The sequence below is a fragment of the Pelophylax lessonae genome (genome assembly GCF_965119305.1).
Source record: "Pelophylax lessonae genome assembly, chromosome: 2".
Lineage (NCBI taxonomy): Eukaryota > Metazoa > Chordata > Amphibia > Anura > Ranidae > Pelophylax > Pelophylax lessonae.
This window is the reverse complement of record NC_138769.1, coordinates 644,624,694-644,641,463: the sequence shown is the minus strand read 5'-3', so window position 1 is coordinate 644,641,463 and position 16,770 is coordinate 644,624,694. Positions and strand designations below refer to the sequence as shown.

Sequence of the window (16,770 nt, the reverse complement as noted above, 5' to 3'; positions counted from 1 at the left end):
GCTCCCCTCTTGAGTCCCTACTCACCAATATTATGATGGTAATCAGCATATAGTGCTAAATGAGCACTGTAAAGAATGGTTGTACTCCTCCTTCTCCTAAACTGTGTGTATACTCCACTAGTGATAAAGGGAGTGTTGCTGTTCCTCTTGGTATCGAGTTAGAAAAGCATTCCTCTTTTCTTCATGATACGGCTCACAGTAAGATACATGGTGGAAATGAGAGAAGAATTCTCATAGCATAAACGTGTATATTTATTAAAATCCCAAAACAATATCCACTTACAGGTTAAAAAGCAACTACAAGCCTTGTTTCCTTGTGGTGGACGCCGCCTCGGCATGGGTTCAAACCACCGGATATGACGTCACCAATCAGTCCCCTGACTGACGCGTTTCGCCCCTCCCACTGGGCATCTTTTGAGGAATTTACATTGCACAGGCTCAAATGCTTGTGTGCAAGAAGCCCAAATGCGGATATATGTGTTTGCAAGCGTCAGTTAAGTGGGCAGTCATTCACTGTAAATTTGAGTTTACATGACTTTTTGCATCATTCTATTTTCACAAGCATGTAAATTACATCAACATTTTTTTTCTTTTAGGTGAAAGTTATGTGTGTGGATCCATTGAGCCTTTCAAAAAATTGGAATACACAAAGAATGTAAATCCCAACTGGTCAGTGAATGTGAAGACCACATCCAGCCCTCGCTCCATGCAGCCTCTGGCTTCCGTTAAGCCCAGCACCTCAGATGGGAGAGAGGGCAAAGATTTTATCAGGCCCAAGCTTGTCACCATCATCAGAAGTGGGGTGAAGCCACGTAAGGCCGTCCGCATTCTCCTCAACAAGAAGACAGCCCATTCTTTTGAGCAAGTTCTCACTGATATAACCGATGCCATAAAACTGGATTCTGGAGTGGTAAAACGCCTCTATACACTGGATGGGAAACAGGTAAGCCACGGAACTTGTGTATACAGATAACCCAGAATATACCATTTCCAGGCAAAACGCAAATTTGCTCTGTTCTTCTGACCTACTTCATGCAATTACCTGGAATGGTCCAAACTTCTTACAGCTCTGTGTTTTACTGTTTGCTGTTATTCCTCTTATGAAAAGGCATGAACATTTGTTCTGCACAAATGCCTGCAAAGATTGCATGTTACTAGGCTAATTTCTCTCGAGGTCGGAAATTCTTCATTCATACAGACAAGCATGAATCTAGAACAGCCTTTTTCAACCAGGGTGCCCAGGCACCCTGGGGCTCCTTGAGGTTTCTTCAGTGGTGCCTTGGCAAAATGCCTACAAATTGCCCCAAAATTGTATACAAGCTGGTGGGTGGATGAAAACTGCCTTTTAGTTGCACAGGTTTTCATTGTTCACAATTTCAATCTTCTAGTTGCCAACCTCCTAACAAGCAATGACAACATCAGTTTATAAGGAGGATGTTAGTTGTCTGCATATCATCATTGTTTGACCCTTCCTTGCCTCTCTCCATCAGCTTTGGGGTCTCATTAGCTAAGTGAGTAAATATTGGAATATTAGTCAGTACCAGTTTGTAAAAGTGTATTTGCTTTGTAAGAATAAATCATTTCTTACACCAGGTGTCCTACATGTATTGATGTTGCTGTATTATGTAAAACTCTAAGAATAGTTTTTAGATTTTAGGATGGGGCGCCTCAAGACTGTCTATAATTTTGGAAGGTGCCTTGAGATTTTCCATAATTTTAAAGGGTGCCTTGACTGAAAAAAGGTTGGGAAACACTCATCTAGAAAATACTGCATTGTGGCCACTGGAATGAGCTAATGATCATAGGAATTGAACACCTATTTACTATGAATGTCAACTCCATCTAGTGGACATAACGTGTTATTTATAAAGAACATCTGACCTGGAAAGAAAATAGCATAGTAACATTTGATTTTTCCAGCATTCACCCAGAACCAATGTAGCTTCACAGGAAAAATAGCTCTGTCATTTTTTTTTTTTTTATAAATACACTCTTAGGCCTCTTTCACACGGTCCGCCTCCGTAGGTGGATCCGTGCTGCTGAGCAGGGATCGATCCGCGATCCCCACTGAGCCGGCGGATGACAGCTCCGTCTCCGCTTGCAGAGCGGAGAGGGAGGTGTCTCAGCCCCTGCTGCTCTCTATGGGGTACAGGCGCTCCACTCTCATCCGATCCAATCCCCAGGACGGATGGAAAATAGGGTTTCCATCCGTCCGGATTTCACGGACAGGATCGGATACGGATGGCAGCGGGTGTCAGCGGAGGGGTCTCCGCTGACATCCGCTGCCCCATAGGGATACATTGAGGATCCGATCAGATCTGCCTAAAAAACTGACAGGCGGATCTGATTGGACCGCCGTGTGAAAGAGCCCTTAGGTATCTACGTAAGCTTCAGTCTGAATATCTAGTTTTGCCAAATTATTATTATTCTACTTGAAGCAAACACATGTTCTGAAACTGAAAATATTAGTTAATAATTGACACCCTACCTGCTGATGCCACATTTCATGTTATTGTTACCTATAAGACAGATAATGGTTCTATAAACTTTAGTATGGGTGCTAAGAAATGTAAGTAACAATGGTGCAACATTTCCAAAGTTGTGTACAGGAGATCTATGGTAGGGACCCCTGCAGAGAGGAGCAGATGCACAAGGCAAGTGGTTGTTTTGCCCAGGAGACCCTGTAAGTGTTCCATTGCAAGTGATCACATGGAAGAATGATTTTAAGCTGGAGGTTTTTGTCAAGTCCAAATGAGCTGAAAATCCTGATCTCTCTCTGCCTGTTTGACAGAAGACTCGTCTGCTTTGTTTACATAAGCAGGCGGGTCTTCTGTCAGTTTCTCTGAAGAACAGCGGGAGTGCCGCTCCGTTGGCGCCGGTGCCCCACTGAGACTGCGTGCACGGAATCACATAGGTCTACATGATTTTGAGCAGCCGACCCACCGTGCCACAGTAAATCTGCGTGGGGCGATCGGCAAGCGGTTTAAAATAACAAACGTATTATACTTACCTCCTCTGTGCAGTTGGTTTTGCGTAGAGCAGCCCCGATCCTCCTCTTCTCGGGTCCCTCGCCAGCGCTCCTGGCCCCTCCCTCCTGTCGAATGCCCCCACAGCAAGCAGCTTGCTATGGGGGTACCTGAGTGTGTCCATTCAGACATGTAGCCACGGTTTCCCCCGCCCACTCTTTTTCCTCATTGGCTCACTGACTTTGATTGGAAGCAACGGGAGCCAATGATGCTGCTGCTGTGTCCCAATAAGAAAGGAGAACCCCGGACGGCCGAGGCCCTCATCCACATCTCTGGACTGAGATGGGGCTCAGGTAAGTATTAGGGGGGCTGCTGCACACTGAAGGTTTTTTATCTTAATGCATAGAATGCATTAAGTTAAAAAAACCTTCTAACTTTACAACCACTTTAATATACGTGTCCTTGCACATTGTAGGCATTTAGAGGAGTTCAGAGACAGGGGCATTTAGAGGCAGAAAAAAACTTTTTTCATTTCATATTTCCTGCCAGTAGAAAAGTGTTTAGAAGAGCCCCAGTGTGCATGAAGCCTTACTGAGATAAAGTGTGTCATTTCATTAAACATAATGAATACAAAAGTGCGATATGGTGCTTTGGCAAGGGGCATCTTACATGTGAAGAGTGTATGAGTGCTCATCAGTGCAGTTACACGCTCCGTTGAGTTGTGTCCATTGAAGCAATGTCACCCAGTGTTGAGACTATTCTGGCAGTACGCAGACACTAGTTGTGCGGACATGGAAAAGCACATGTCTGATTTACTCACTTATTGGCTGTAGGCTATGATAGGCACCCAAGAATCATAAGACCTGCTGCCAACCAGTGATAACGTTAGGGGTGGTGCACAGCTAACTCTTTTTGGTTGTTAGTCTACTAGTGGATTACTTGTTCTGCTTATGTTACAGCTGAAATGTAAACGAATGATGATGAGTAAAAATCAAAAAAAAGATACTTATGGTAAGGCTTATTTAACACAAGAACATTTTGTAAAAGAAACCAGTGACAGTATCACAGAAAGCCGGCAGTAGACTGATTGGCTGCCCCATGTGGCAAGCACTATTTATTGAACAACCTAGTGGCTTGCTCATTGCATTTGGCCAAAGCTGCCACTCTTGCACATTTGATAAAATGCCAGTATTCATTTTTCTAGCAAGTAAAAAAAATAATAATTATACGTTTTTGTAAGTAAACCTAAAAATATAAAATACCATGGAATTAAAACACCATGAAAATATGAATTTTACATTCCTTCTTTCTTTGGATGATCAGGTGCTATAGCAGTGGTGGTTAACTTTCTTGATATGGGAAGCCTCAAGTGCATCCCCTGACACATAAAATTCAGTGAATATTCATTATCCGAGACAGCAGACACACAACAGGATGTAGTCAAAGACTATGGGCATGACACAAGAGATTGTCAGAGGCTTTGTACATGCATAGGAGTTGGAGATTGGGGACGTGCTTCAGGAGACAGTCATGGGCTGGAGACATATTACATGAGGCTGCTAGTAATCACTACTGTAACGGGCAAATAGGAAAACACAGATTAGTGTCTGTAGGGCCTTGAGGGATGCACAAAAAGTGCCTAAGGGCCACATGTTCTCTGATTGGGTTGGGCACCAGGGTATGAGGGAGAAAAGTCTATGTATCTTGTGAGGCCTGTTACCTTTTTAAGGTTGGAGTCACATGGATGGTCAAAATAGGAGCTTATCTGGCATTTCTGACCCTTTCTAATGCCTCATAAACATTGGAGCCAATGTAGTGCACTAAGCTGAATAGGTGGTTGGAATGAATACAGAATGCTGACTAACATCACGCCACTGGATGCTCTTCCATGGCACATGTAAAGGTACACAGAATAAATGGTCATTGCCTGACTTATCCAGTTACAATTGTATCAGCGATATGTCTACACACAATCACCATCCCCTAGACCAGGCATGTCCAACCTGTGGCCCGGGGGCCGCATGCGGCCCAGAACCACAGGCAATGCGGCCCACTGCCCCCTGACAATTTTTAGTTTTTTTTGCTGGGAAGGAAGGAAGTCGAGTCAGGGACACGGCCACAGAGGCTGCCTCAGAGGGGATCATCCACTAGTTGTGTTAAATTAGTGCTGGGGGGGGGGGGGGCTTTAGCACGGAAAGGACAAAGTGGCTTTTTATTACTTATATACCTTGACTATAGTATCTATTTTATATGCGGCCCGAGAAAATTTCTCTACACTCAATGTGGCCCAGAGAAGCCAAAAGGTTGGACACCCATGCCCTAGACATTCCCTGGCTAACCCTTCTTGGTGGCAGATGCTTTAGCTGGGTTGAAGTTTTACTTAACATGCATGCATTTAACATGAAAATATATTCGATGCAAGGTCCACTGTAAGGCAGCTGTAGAATGTTTTGCTCTACATCTGAAACAGCCAAAAAAATGTCATTCCACACAACGTCAGCAGGCCAGGCACAGGAACACTGGGGACCTTGAAAGAAACAAAGATGATTGTTCCCTTATAGAGTTGGCCGCTTGTCTCTGTTCTCCATTAGAGTGAGATTAGCAGATTAATACAAATAACAAAGAGGATCAAAGCATAAACAACCTAATGTCCTTATAATTGGATTACATTTTCTTGATAAATCACAGAGGTCTTATCAAAAAGAGTGTGAGACAATTCGTAGAGGAATCTGCTGCACACTGTCACATAAAGACAAAGGGGGAGATTTACGAAAACCGGAACATTCAGAATCTGGTGCAGCTGTGCATGGTAGCCAATCAGCTTCTAACTTTAGCTCTCCCCATGCGTTCTAGAGATGTGTTTCAGATATGATATCTTTCTTACCATAAAATATTATAAATATGCAATTGAATCGGTTGTTGCAACCGTTTCAGTGGCATGACTCTGCAGAAATAGAGTTTAAAATAACAGGGAGCAGGCAGGCTTTTTATTTCAGAAATGACATGCAATGTCTATCCTACAAAAAAAAAAATAAACCTACCTGCCTGTCTTCTGTGGAAATGTGCACTGAACTGCACGAGTGCAGCTCAATTGACATTATGACACAGTGATTGTGTCCCGGGATAATTACACTCCTACACATGTGTGGGAGTGATGTCATCCCGCACCAGCCAATCAACATGGCAAAAGAGCAACACCTGGAGAGAAGATGAAGGAGAGGAAAGTATTTCCAACTTTCGTTACACTTCAAGATTTATCTGACATTTGCTTCCATGAGTCTATTCAGATATTTGCAAATATCATCGAGCCCTGATGAAGGGAAAGCATGTTTGCCTTCGAAACATGCTGGCTGTCATGTGATCATTTTATGAACAGGTAAAGCATTTTTTGACTCTCGGCCTGGTTCCTTGTGGTATATGTATATGCTTTCAGTTACTTTGCACAAAGTGACATTGTCTGACAAGCCACCCCTTGCCCCACTGATACTCGCCTCTCCAGAAATCCCCTGGTGCCCCTTCCTTAGCCACCCCCAAACCCAGTGTTAATTGAGCACTGCATCATGAGTAGAAGCATTGGGTATTTTGTGACAGCTGTGATGCAGAGAGGAGCAGTAGGAGATTGCTGGGGAAGTGAGTATAGGTGGGACACGGACATGTTAGGGTGCTAATTGTCTTAGACATAAGACAATTATCTGACAATTTAGGTATTTTTAGACCTAATTTAGCAAATATTGTTACATATATTACAATCGAATATGTTTCTCTTCCACTGATTATTGAATCAGATATTTTTAGAACTTGTAACACTTTAACCATAGGTTGTTAAGGCACGATCAATCTTATACAGCCCAGATTGGTATGTTGTGTAGCACTATATGAAACTATCGCTGCATAACAATTCTCTTATCAGCATGGAGTGGAGGTAAGTTTTATGTGTAAGGCAGAGAGGAAGATTGGTATTCAAAGTGTATGTGGATTGGCAAAACAGAATAGCAAATGAAAGACAGATGCAGGGAGGGGGGAAGTCACAGGAACTGTGGAGAGTAACATTGACACGAGCCAGTAGTGGGGAAGCAGTCTGAGACCCCGGGGGGTAAGTGTAATTGTTGGGTTTAACTAAGGGGTAGGATTGCTACCAAGGGACACCGTGCATTAGTGAAAATTTGTTTTTGGGAAGGGGTATTACCAGGTATATTTCCTTTTAACTGTTTTATATGAGAAGGGTCAGATTGGCATCTTGTAGGGTATTTTCATAGTCTTCTGTATCCAATAAAACCATGTTCTCTTAAAGAGGAAGTAAAGTCGAAAAAAAAAAACGAGAAAAAAAAAGCCCTGTAAAGAGAAAGGCATAATGAGCTAGTATGCATCGCATACTAGCTCATTATGTAGTACTTACCTTAAAACGAAGCCCCCCCCGTGCCGCCACCTCAGCGACAGGACGGCGACATGTCCTGCCGTCCTGCTCCTGCTTCGTGTCCTCCGGCCATCTGCGCGCGGGAGCTGCCGTTGACGGCACTGAGCTCTGAAGGAACGGCACGGGTGGCCGTTCCCTCAGAGCGCATGCACCGATGACGTCATCGGCAGTTTGCACTGTAAATATCTCCTAAACGGTGCAAGTTTGGGAGATATTTATAGCACCTATAGGTAAGCCTTAATATAGGCTTACCTATAGGTAAAAGTTATACAAGTGGGTTTACAACCTCTTTAATGGTTTCTGTCTTATCTTTGAGGAAGACAGTTAGATCCTCCATTAACATAATGCTGTTAATATTAGGGTACCATTGAGCTATAGATAGAGGTCGTGATTGTTTCCAATTACAGGGAATGCAGGCTTTTGTTGGGTTAAGCAAATGGATGAGTGAAGAGCTCTTGTATCTAGATTTTGGGATCGGTGTGAAGTGTAGCAAGCTGTGGGTTTGTTCATAAGGTTAATGTCAATAATCTGGAAAATAAGTCTATGGATTTGGGATAAATATCACATTTTATTTTGCCATTTTGCAAACGTTTTGACGGTGCCTTTATTTTATTTTTGATGATTCAGTTTAAGTTCCTCCTTAAAGTGATCGTAAACCTTTTCATATACCTAGTGAAGTGATTGCCCTCAGGTAATACACAGAGATGAAACAAATCCTTCTACATAGGTTGTACCTGCCCATCTGCAGCCCTTTCTTCTCTCTATTCATTTAAAGTGCTGAATTTTAAAGCTTGTCTGAGAGTTTAGAAAAAAGGGGGCAGAGAGTTTAAGTTACACTCTGCAGAGCTTAGCAAGGAGAGCTCTGAGAGCTGATTGGAGGAAAGGGACACACCCCCCTTCACACACCACACAAGAACAGAGCTGAGGCTGTCAATCAGCTTGAGGTCCCTGCGCTGTACATTTTTCTCTTAGTGCCAAGAAAACTTGTCAGAAGTGACTCATGCTGATAGCAGAGGATTGAAGCAGCAGCCAAAGGTGACACTTAGGCTGGGGCCACACATGCTGCAGGCCGCGGCTCACAGCAGGGGGACCGGTGAGTTCTTGTTCACCAATTCAAGTGGAAATCAGGTCCCAATTTCTGCCTGAATTCACACCTGATTCAGAGCCAAAGACTCACAGGACCCTTTCTAAATGCGGACTGTGGCTGCCATGGAGGTGTGTAAACTGGCTCCATTGAGAGCCAGTCACACTTTCCTGTCAGGCGAATTGGATTTGGGTAACCCCACATCCAATTTGCATAAGTGGGAACCCAGGGATATGCTTTGTTCATATTTCATGTCTGAGGTTTACAGCCACTTTAAAAATTAATTTCAGTGAAACAATTTTGAAAAGCGCTCTATGAATGGAGGGCGGTTAGATGAATAAAAGGTCCACCTCCTACAGTCAAGGAATGCTTTTCATTAATGGGAACCGATGCTGTCTTCTATGAGTGGAGCACAGGAGTGGAAATAATGGGCAAAGTTGCCACTTGATGAGTGCCTTTCATATTAGTAGCCCCCAGAACCAGTAAATCAGAGTTGCGGTGATATCCGGAGGTAGAGGGCTTCAGATTTCAACCTTACATAGCAGCCACCAGCACACAGTTGATGTTGTTTTTAAAAAAAACTCACAAAAATTTAACTTTAAGTTTTTAATAACTTTATCTACTCTAGCATGCCTCTCTACAGCCTGAGTAACCTGGTAATGTGAACCTAACTATAGTTTGGGTCTACTTGAAGTTATAAAATATATATATATATGATATTTAAGCCAGAACACATGGAAGATGGTTATTACAGAAATGGACCATTTCTGAAATGTTGCATTTCCAGATGAAGGGTATATCCTTTATTAGAAGTGATAGACCTAAGCTAGGCAAACCTATATTTACAAGATAGGGAAAGCTCTCCTGCTCACTGTTATTTGTCCAAAGCTGGAATATTGTTTTTTGGTGAACGGACCATTTACAGAAAAGATGTACAATATTTAGCATTTCTTATTCACCTCTAACAATAGTTTAGATCTTGTCATTGTGGTGAACATCTCCAATTAAAAGCTTAGTGATTCAAAGTATAATTTAAGAATGAGCTACCCACATAAATATGTGGCTTCATCCTACCCATAGAATGGGGTTTGTCACTCCGCCAGATGTCTTCCAGCTTTTAACTTGCTCATTTATTATTTTTAGCTACAGAGTTATGAATTGAATGTCTCGGTTTCTTATTATAGCCATTTATGCTTTAGTTTTAGCAAAGTACTGGCTTCATTTCCCAAAGGATCTGAGAGAATGGTGCCACAGTGACCAGTCACATTTTTACTTTTCAGTAGTGGGAGAATGGAAGAGACATGCTGTGGGCAACAGTCTGTGACAACTTTTCCTTTAGAGACTTAGAGTAATGATTCCAATGACCTTTCCAGGAGCACCTATAGCAACCAACCATAATCTATCTTCTTACACTGCTTATATCCTGAAAAAGTCCAACACTCTTGTGATCCATCAAACTTTGTTATCCTAAATGATAGTGATAGAAAACCTTGGCACCAGTGGCGGATCCAGAGGGCTAGCTGGGGTGGAAATTGCCACCCCAGACGAAGTCCTTGCCACCCGGCTCGTGCTCGCTGAAAAGATTATGCTCATAACATTACATTAGCTGAACGAGTGGGCGCCTGTGCAGCTAATTCTCTGTGACTGAGCGCGGTGAGCAGCAGCAGCGGCGCCGTGAGCCGCAATATCGTGCAGCCCAACTCATAGGCGTGCGCACGGAGTGTGCCGGGTGTGCCTAGGCACACCCTAATCACCCTCGTGCAGTGCTTCTGCCATGGCCGCCACCGCTGTGTCTGCTGCTCTCTGCCCCTGGCTGCTCAGCTCCCGAACCCAATCCTGTCGGTGCGGAGACTGAGAAGGACTGTCTGGGGGAGGACCCTGGCCTGCTGTAAGGGGGGATCTATATAGGGGACCTCACCTCACCCTGGCCTGCTGTAAAGGAGGATCTATGGGGGACCTGCCCTGGCCTGCTTTAAATGGGGATATATGGGGATCCTGCTCTAAAGGGGATCTATGCCATAGATACCCTTTAGAGCAGGGTCCCCATAGATCCCCTTTAGAGCAGAGCCCTGTGATCGGTGTTCGGCCTTAAAAGAATAATGTTTACTTTGATAATTGTTTATTTAATTAAAAATGTTTTAATACCGCTTAGAATGTTTGTTTACATTTATTTATAAAAGTGTGTGTATATGTATATGAATATATATATATATATATATATATATATATACACACACGCATGTATATTGACCCTCCAAAATAATACCTTGCCACCCCTTTGCCACCCCTGTTTTAAAAGTCTAGCTCCTCCACTGCTTGGCACTCCAAATGTTTTTGAACTACCTTTCCCATAATGCTCATGCACTCTGCAGTGTAGTTGAGCATCATGGGAAATTAAGTTCCAAAACATCTGGGGTGGGTGCCAAGGTTCGCCATCACTGCTATATGGCTACATATTATAAGGAGGTTAACAAAACTTCAAAACCTGCTAGCTCTGTAGAATATATGTGTTTGTACAGTATATCCTATTGCTTTTTTGCTACTGGTGAACACCGCCAGTTCACCCACAAGGCCCATCCACATTTTCTCTGGTTTTACAGTAAACGGGAGGGGCAGCACAATTCTTCAACAGCGTCATCGCCTGCCTCTTCATTAGGATATACTTTACATGTAGGCAGCTGGTACTTGATGGGGGTCTTTCCCGTAAAGACAATGCAAATGTGGTTGCTTTTTTATGCAATCCCATTTAAAATCTAAATTTAAATAAAAAAAATTTAAAAAATCAGCACAAGAGACATTACCTACTTTTAGTGCGTAGTGTGGGTCTACCCCTGTATCCCCAATCTTCTGGTGCAGCGGGGGTTGATAGAGCACAGGAACCTGTCTCTGGAACTCATCAAGATTGCCGAATATGCCCCACTTTCCGTCCCCCTCCTGCATTCATAGATGCTTTACTATAGCTTCCATGAATGAAAGATGCTCTATAAAGTCCCATTCAAACCAATGGAAGACTGAGAGCGCCCGCAGGTTTTTACAGTCGTTTGCATGTATCCGGTCATGCAGTGATTACCTGCGGATAATTGGCCCTGGATGCAGATTGTCTGTGTAATTACACTAGCTGAACTGAAAATATGACTTCATATATATCTTTCAAGCTATATTAATTTAGAAGATCCCCTGGAAATGTTAAATCTACTTTTTCACTCATCTCCAGCCATTCCTTTCCATTTCAGTTTTGATTCTGATTGATGGCTGTTGTATAGTTTTTATTTCAGACACTTTGGGACTTCTGTATTAAGCAGATTATTTGCCACAGGATGCTTATAAGATTTTTTTGCATTGTCTAAAGCTGGATTCTCCGCCATACTTGAAGCTCTGAGACATTTACTCTGCTCTGCTTCAATCTGGAATTCCCTTTCTTCTGTGACATATTCAGGTTTTAAAGTTAAACTCTAGGCAGATATAAAAGACACATACTAATGCAGCTTTGTATACATTAGCACACCAGTAAATGTATTTTCTTTTAATGCAGTCAATGTAAATACCTGAATTTGATTTGGTATAAGACTTATGCAGTCCATTGTAAAGCAGAGCTGAGACTTGAAGTGGGAGAAGTAGGAGCAAATAATATGTGGTGCAGTGCTGCTGTGCTGAGCAAGGATCATTGTAATAGGAGGAGAGATGAGAATAAGAGAGAGATGATCTAATCGCTCTACTGCTTCTCCTTTCACTGTCCAGACAGAGACTGGAGGAGGGGCAAGATTTGTATGCATTTCTATGGCAGGGCTGCATTTGTACAGGCATTTAACCACACTGTAAATCCCATCAGGATGAATCTAAAGTTTCATACAGCTAGGATTGACAGCTGTTTGTGGATATCTGCGGTGGCTGGTAGGGATCGTCCGATTATCGGCAAAGCCGATTATCAGAGGGCCGATATTCACTTTTGCCGATATATCTGTATTGGCCCCGGAACTGGCCTATATTACCGATATTCCAAATATTGCTCATGTAAGGGTAAAATGATACATAGCATAATTCTGTTTACAAATGTTATTGAATATGCCACTCACATATGTACAAAAGATATAAGCAATTCCACATTAGCAAATCTGCTGGCAGATCGGTATCTCTCACCCACTTACTGTAAGTGATACCGCTCCGTTCGGCATCCACTCGATACCGCTTCATCTCTCACCCGCTCCATTTCCCACCCACCATATACCGCTCTATCTTTCACCCACTTGCCGTGACACCCGGGTGATACCGCTCCGTCCAGCATACGATCTTGGAAGTCGCGTGGTCATGCTCCGGGGCGTGATCACGTGACCTCCAAGATCGTAGGCCGACGGAGCGGTATCACCCAGGTGTCACTTACGGCAAGTGGGTGAGAGACGGAGTGGAATTGGGTGGGTGGGAGATGGAGAGGGTGAGAGACAGAGCAGCAGTATCGAGTGGATGCCGGACGGAGCGGTATCACCCGGGTATCACTTACGGTAAGTGGGTGAGAGATACCGATCTGCCAGCAGATCTGCTAATGTGGAATTGCTTATATCTTTTGTACATATGTGAGTGGCATATTCAATAACATTTCTAAACTGAATTATGCTATGTGACATCATTTTACCCTTACATGAGCTTCACCACCTAATGATTGGAGGAGGAGAAGACTAGTCTCGGACCCTGACATAGGACGTACAAAATATCGGCCCATATCGGCCGATACTGATACGTGGTGACCAATATATTGGTATCGGTATCGGCCCTAAAAAAACCATATCAGTTTATCCTTAGTGGCTGGCACATACAGTGCATTGACAGGCTGCCAGCAGCCGCAGCTATCTGTGACTCTTCACTCAGCAAGTGATTACCTGCGGTGATTGTGGCTTGATGCACACAATGTGCATCCAGCCTCTATTACTGCCATGATTACTGCTGCAGCCACATGCTGCAGAGCCATTCCCCACACTTATTGGCTGCCCACAGTGACAAAATTGTTAAAATTTTAAATTGCATCTGGGCACCACAAACTGACAATGCTATTTAATTCATTTTTAATCTTCAAAGCAAACTCTCCCATCCATTCATGTCTCTATGCTTTATTTTGTTGAGAAATCAATTTGAACCCCCCCCCCCCTAGCATTTCAAGCAGTGGCCATCTTGAGTAAGGGTAGATAATTCATTTAGCATTTATTTCCTAAATCCCTCTGCCCTTAGCTCAGGTATGCATGCAGGAGGTGTACTTGGCTGAGAAAGCCCCTCTTCCTCTACTCCGGATTAAGATAAAAAAAATGCCCATGAAGACTCCTGGGATGTATGATATAATTTTGGCCTAGGCCAGAAACCAGGAAGCAACTGAAGAAATGTAAAAATAAAAATTAAAACAAGTAAATATAATCTACCTTCCTGTCTATTTATCCACTTTGATCACGTTTGCTGTATTCATTTGATCACTTTTAAATATTTGGCATTTTTTTTTGGTGGCCAATCCTTGATTTTAATCAGTTATTCCCAACTGATATCTAAACAAAACCCTCCTCAAGTAATCACACACATTCACCGCACATCTGTTGCCCTACAAGTGAAGATTTTAACCAAAAATCTTCCTTTAAAAATATATACACAAGTTGACAGCGCTATTGCAGTTAGTACCACAATCTGTGTTCACACCCTATAAAATATATATAAATCTAACATTCACAATATTTGAAAAGTGCACAGTGCTAAATGTGCAAAATGGCAAATATACAATCAGAAAATGTGCAATAAAGTGCTATGTGCAATAAGCAAAATACAAAATATGTGTAAAAACCCCCCTGGAGGACGTCAGATGATGAAACGCGTAGGTTTTTGATTGTGCCGGCAAGCTTTTGTCAGCTGAGACACGTGTAAATGTAAGTGTACCAATTGATTTTATGAAATAAAATAATTTTTGGATGGTTTTACGCTTTGGGAGCTTCCTTTTTTCCTTCTCTCTCCTTCATGAGAGTCATGAAGCATATGAAATATCCTCTTGGGGTCCTTCAGAGTGGAGGGTTCTGGAGCTGCAGATCATCCCACACATAATTTGACCAGCGTCGGGCTCTGGTGAGTTTATTTAGTACTTTCGGTGGTGGAGAGCACTGTTGTGTGGGGAACGCCAGAAGAATTTGTTCAAGAACTCGCTTAAGATTTTTTGTTTTTGTGTTTTATATCATGTGGGACACTTATGAACTTCACTGCATGGATTTTTTTAAATACATTTTATTTATATTATATATATTATATTATATTTATTTTTATTTTAAGTAATGCATTTTTCCAGCATGAATTTTGTAAACTAATTTATATATTGTTGATGTTTTTTGCACATATTTTGTATTTTGCTTATTGCACATAGCACTTTATCGCATATTTTTTTATTGTATTTTTGCCTTTTTTCCACATTCAGCACAAATTTTCTGATTGTATTTTTGCCTTTTTTCCACATTCAGCACAAATTTTCTGATTGTATTTTTGCCTTTTTCCACATTTAGCACTGTGCACTTTTCATATATTGTGGATGCTAGATTTACTGTATATATATATATTATAGGGTGTGAACACAGATTGTGGTACTAACTGTAATAGCGCTGTCCACTTGTGTATATATTTTTATTGGTTTGATGCTATACATCAAAATTGGATAGCAGCTGTCCTCTCCCAGAGAGTTTTTTTTTAAGTTTTTGTATTTATTTTTCCACTTTATTTTTCTGTGGCGCAGTTATATATATTCCCTTTATATAAAATCTTGCTTTGCATGGATGCAGACATTTGCCTATGTGCCTCCCTCTGGAAAAAGTTGATAAATGCCATGAAAGATGAATGTGACTGGCTGTAAGTGAGATTGAATAGTGGCATGAATTTCCCCTTACGCCCCTTATGCGTGTTCCACATGTCAGATCCCTGTACTGGGTACACTCTTGTCATCAGTATTGCCCACAAAGGAGAAAGAGGACCCGTTCTGTCTGCAGCGAGGCAATGAAACATTGATTTTAGTGGCTATTAGTAATCATGTCAAGTCTGTAGCAGACTCCACTGGGCTCACCAGCTGAAAACAAATTACGTTGCTGATTCAGTGGATTTAGCATTAGTTCACACAACGGCAAAGCCGTGATCAAGGCTGTATATTTCTTTTAATTAATTCTCATTCCTCTTCAGACTGTTCAGCCCAATACCCAATATAATGTCATTTTAATTTTTGGCTCTCTTGCTTCCTTTAGCTTTCAGTGAAGAGAGATGAGTTCAGCATATTGTCTGTAGAACTCTACTTAGAGCTGTTAGGCTCTCACATGGTCATATAAAGTTCCAGTTGATCATTTGATAAATTGAAAGCATTCATTTCCAAAAAACTTACTGTAACTGCTTATTACCCCATGGGAGTTCCATCATGCAGACCAAGAGGATTTGTCTATAAGCAAAATACCTGTGAGATGTCAGTTGTTGTTCTCTAGATCCTGGACTATATTCTAGTTCTGTAGCAGTGAGGCTGAACCTGCTTAGCATTTCACAACCAGTGATCAGATGGGGAGTCATAGAATAGCAGCTTCCATCTGAGGCTTCTAAGACAAGTCAATTATGGCAAGGAAATGGTTTGATTAGTGATCTGTGAGAGGTTACATTATTCTGGCAGTGAGTCTCCTATTCTGTATAGCAGAATTAAACCCATCAACGCAGGCTGTGAATGATAACTGTCAAAGTTTCTTGTGCTATTAACCAAACGGTCAAGCCATCCAATGACTGGTGTCATAACTGATCACATGTGCAGCACAATGGCAACTACAGATATAACGGAGGCTAATGTGACAGCTTCCTTGGTGTAAAGCAGGGGCCTCCAGACTTTCTAAGCAAAGAGCCAATTTACTGTCATTCAGGTTTTTGGGGGACCGGACTGTGGCTAGTTTAAAATGCCCCGACATCAGTGTCCCATAACTGGTTTCAATGGGAGGAATAGTGCCCCATTATTGATCTCAATGAGAAAAATTGTGCTCCATTGATGGTGTCAGTTGGTGGAATAGTGCCCCATTGATGATGTCAGTAGGGGGAATTGTGTCTCATCATTGGTGTCAATTGGTGGAATAGTGCCCCATTGATGGGGTCAGTAGGGGGAATGGTGTCCCATCATTGGTGTTAGTTGGTGGAATAGTAGCCCAAGGGTCAGATAAAGGCAAACAAAAGACCACATCCGGCTCCTGGGCTGCAGTTTGTAGACCCCTGGTGTAAAGGATTCAATGGTTTAGATCCGTTTTAAGACATGGCATTCATTCAGACAACCAAAATCCATGGCG

General features: G+C 42.3%; 1 protein-coding gene across 2 annotated transcripts in view; it reads left to right on the top strand.

Moving 5' to 3' along the window:
• The window catches only part of DCLK1 (doublecortin like kinase 1), a 518,012-nt gene that overhangs the window by 95,738 nt on the left and 405,504 nt on the right, over positions 1–16,770 (top strand). For both annotated transcript variants that reach the window (XM_082246215.1, XM_082246216.1), the window contains exon 3: positions 597–943. In XM_082246215.1, the coding sequence (XP_082102341.1) occupies positions 597–943 (347 nt within the window). The remainder of the gene's footprint in view (positions 1–596; positions 944–16,770) is intronic.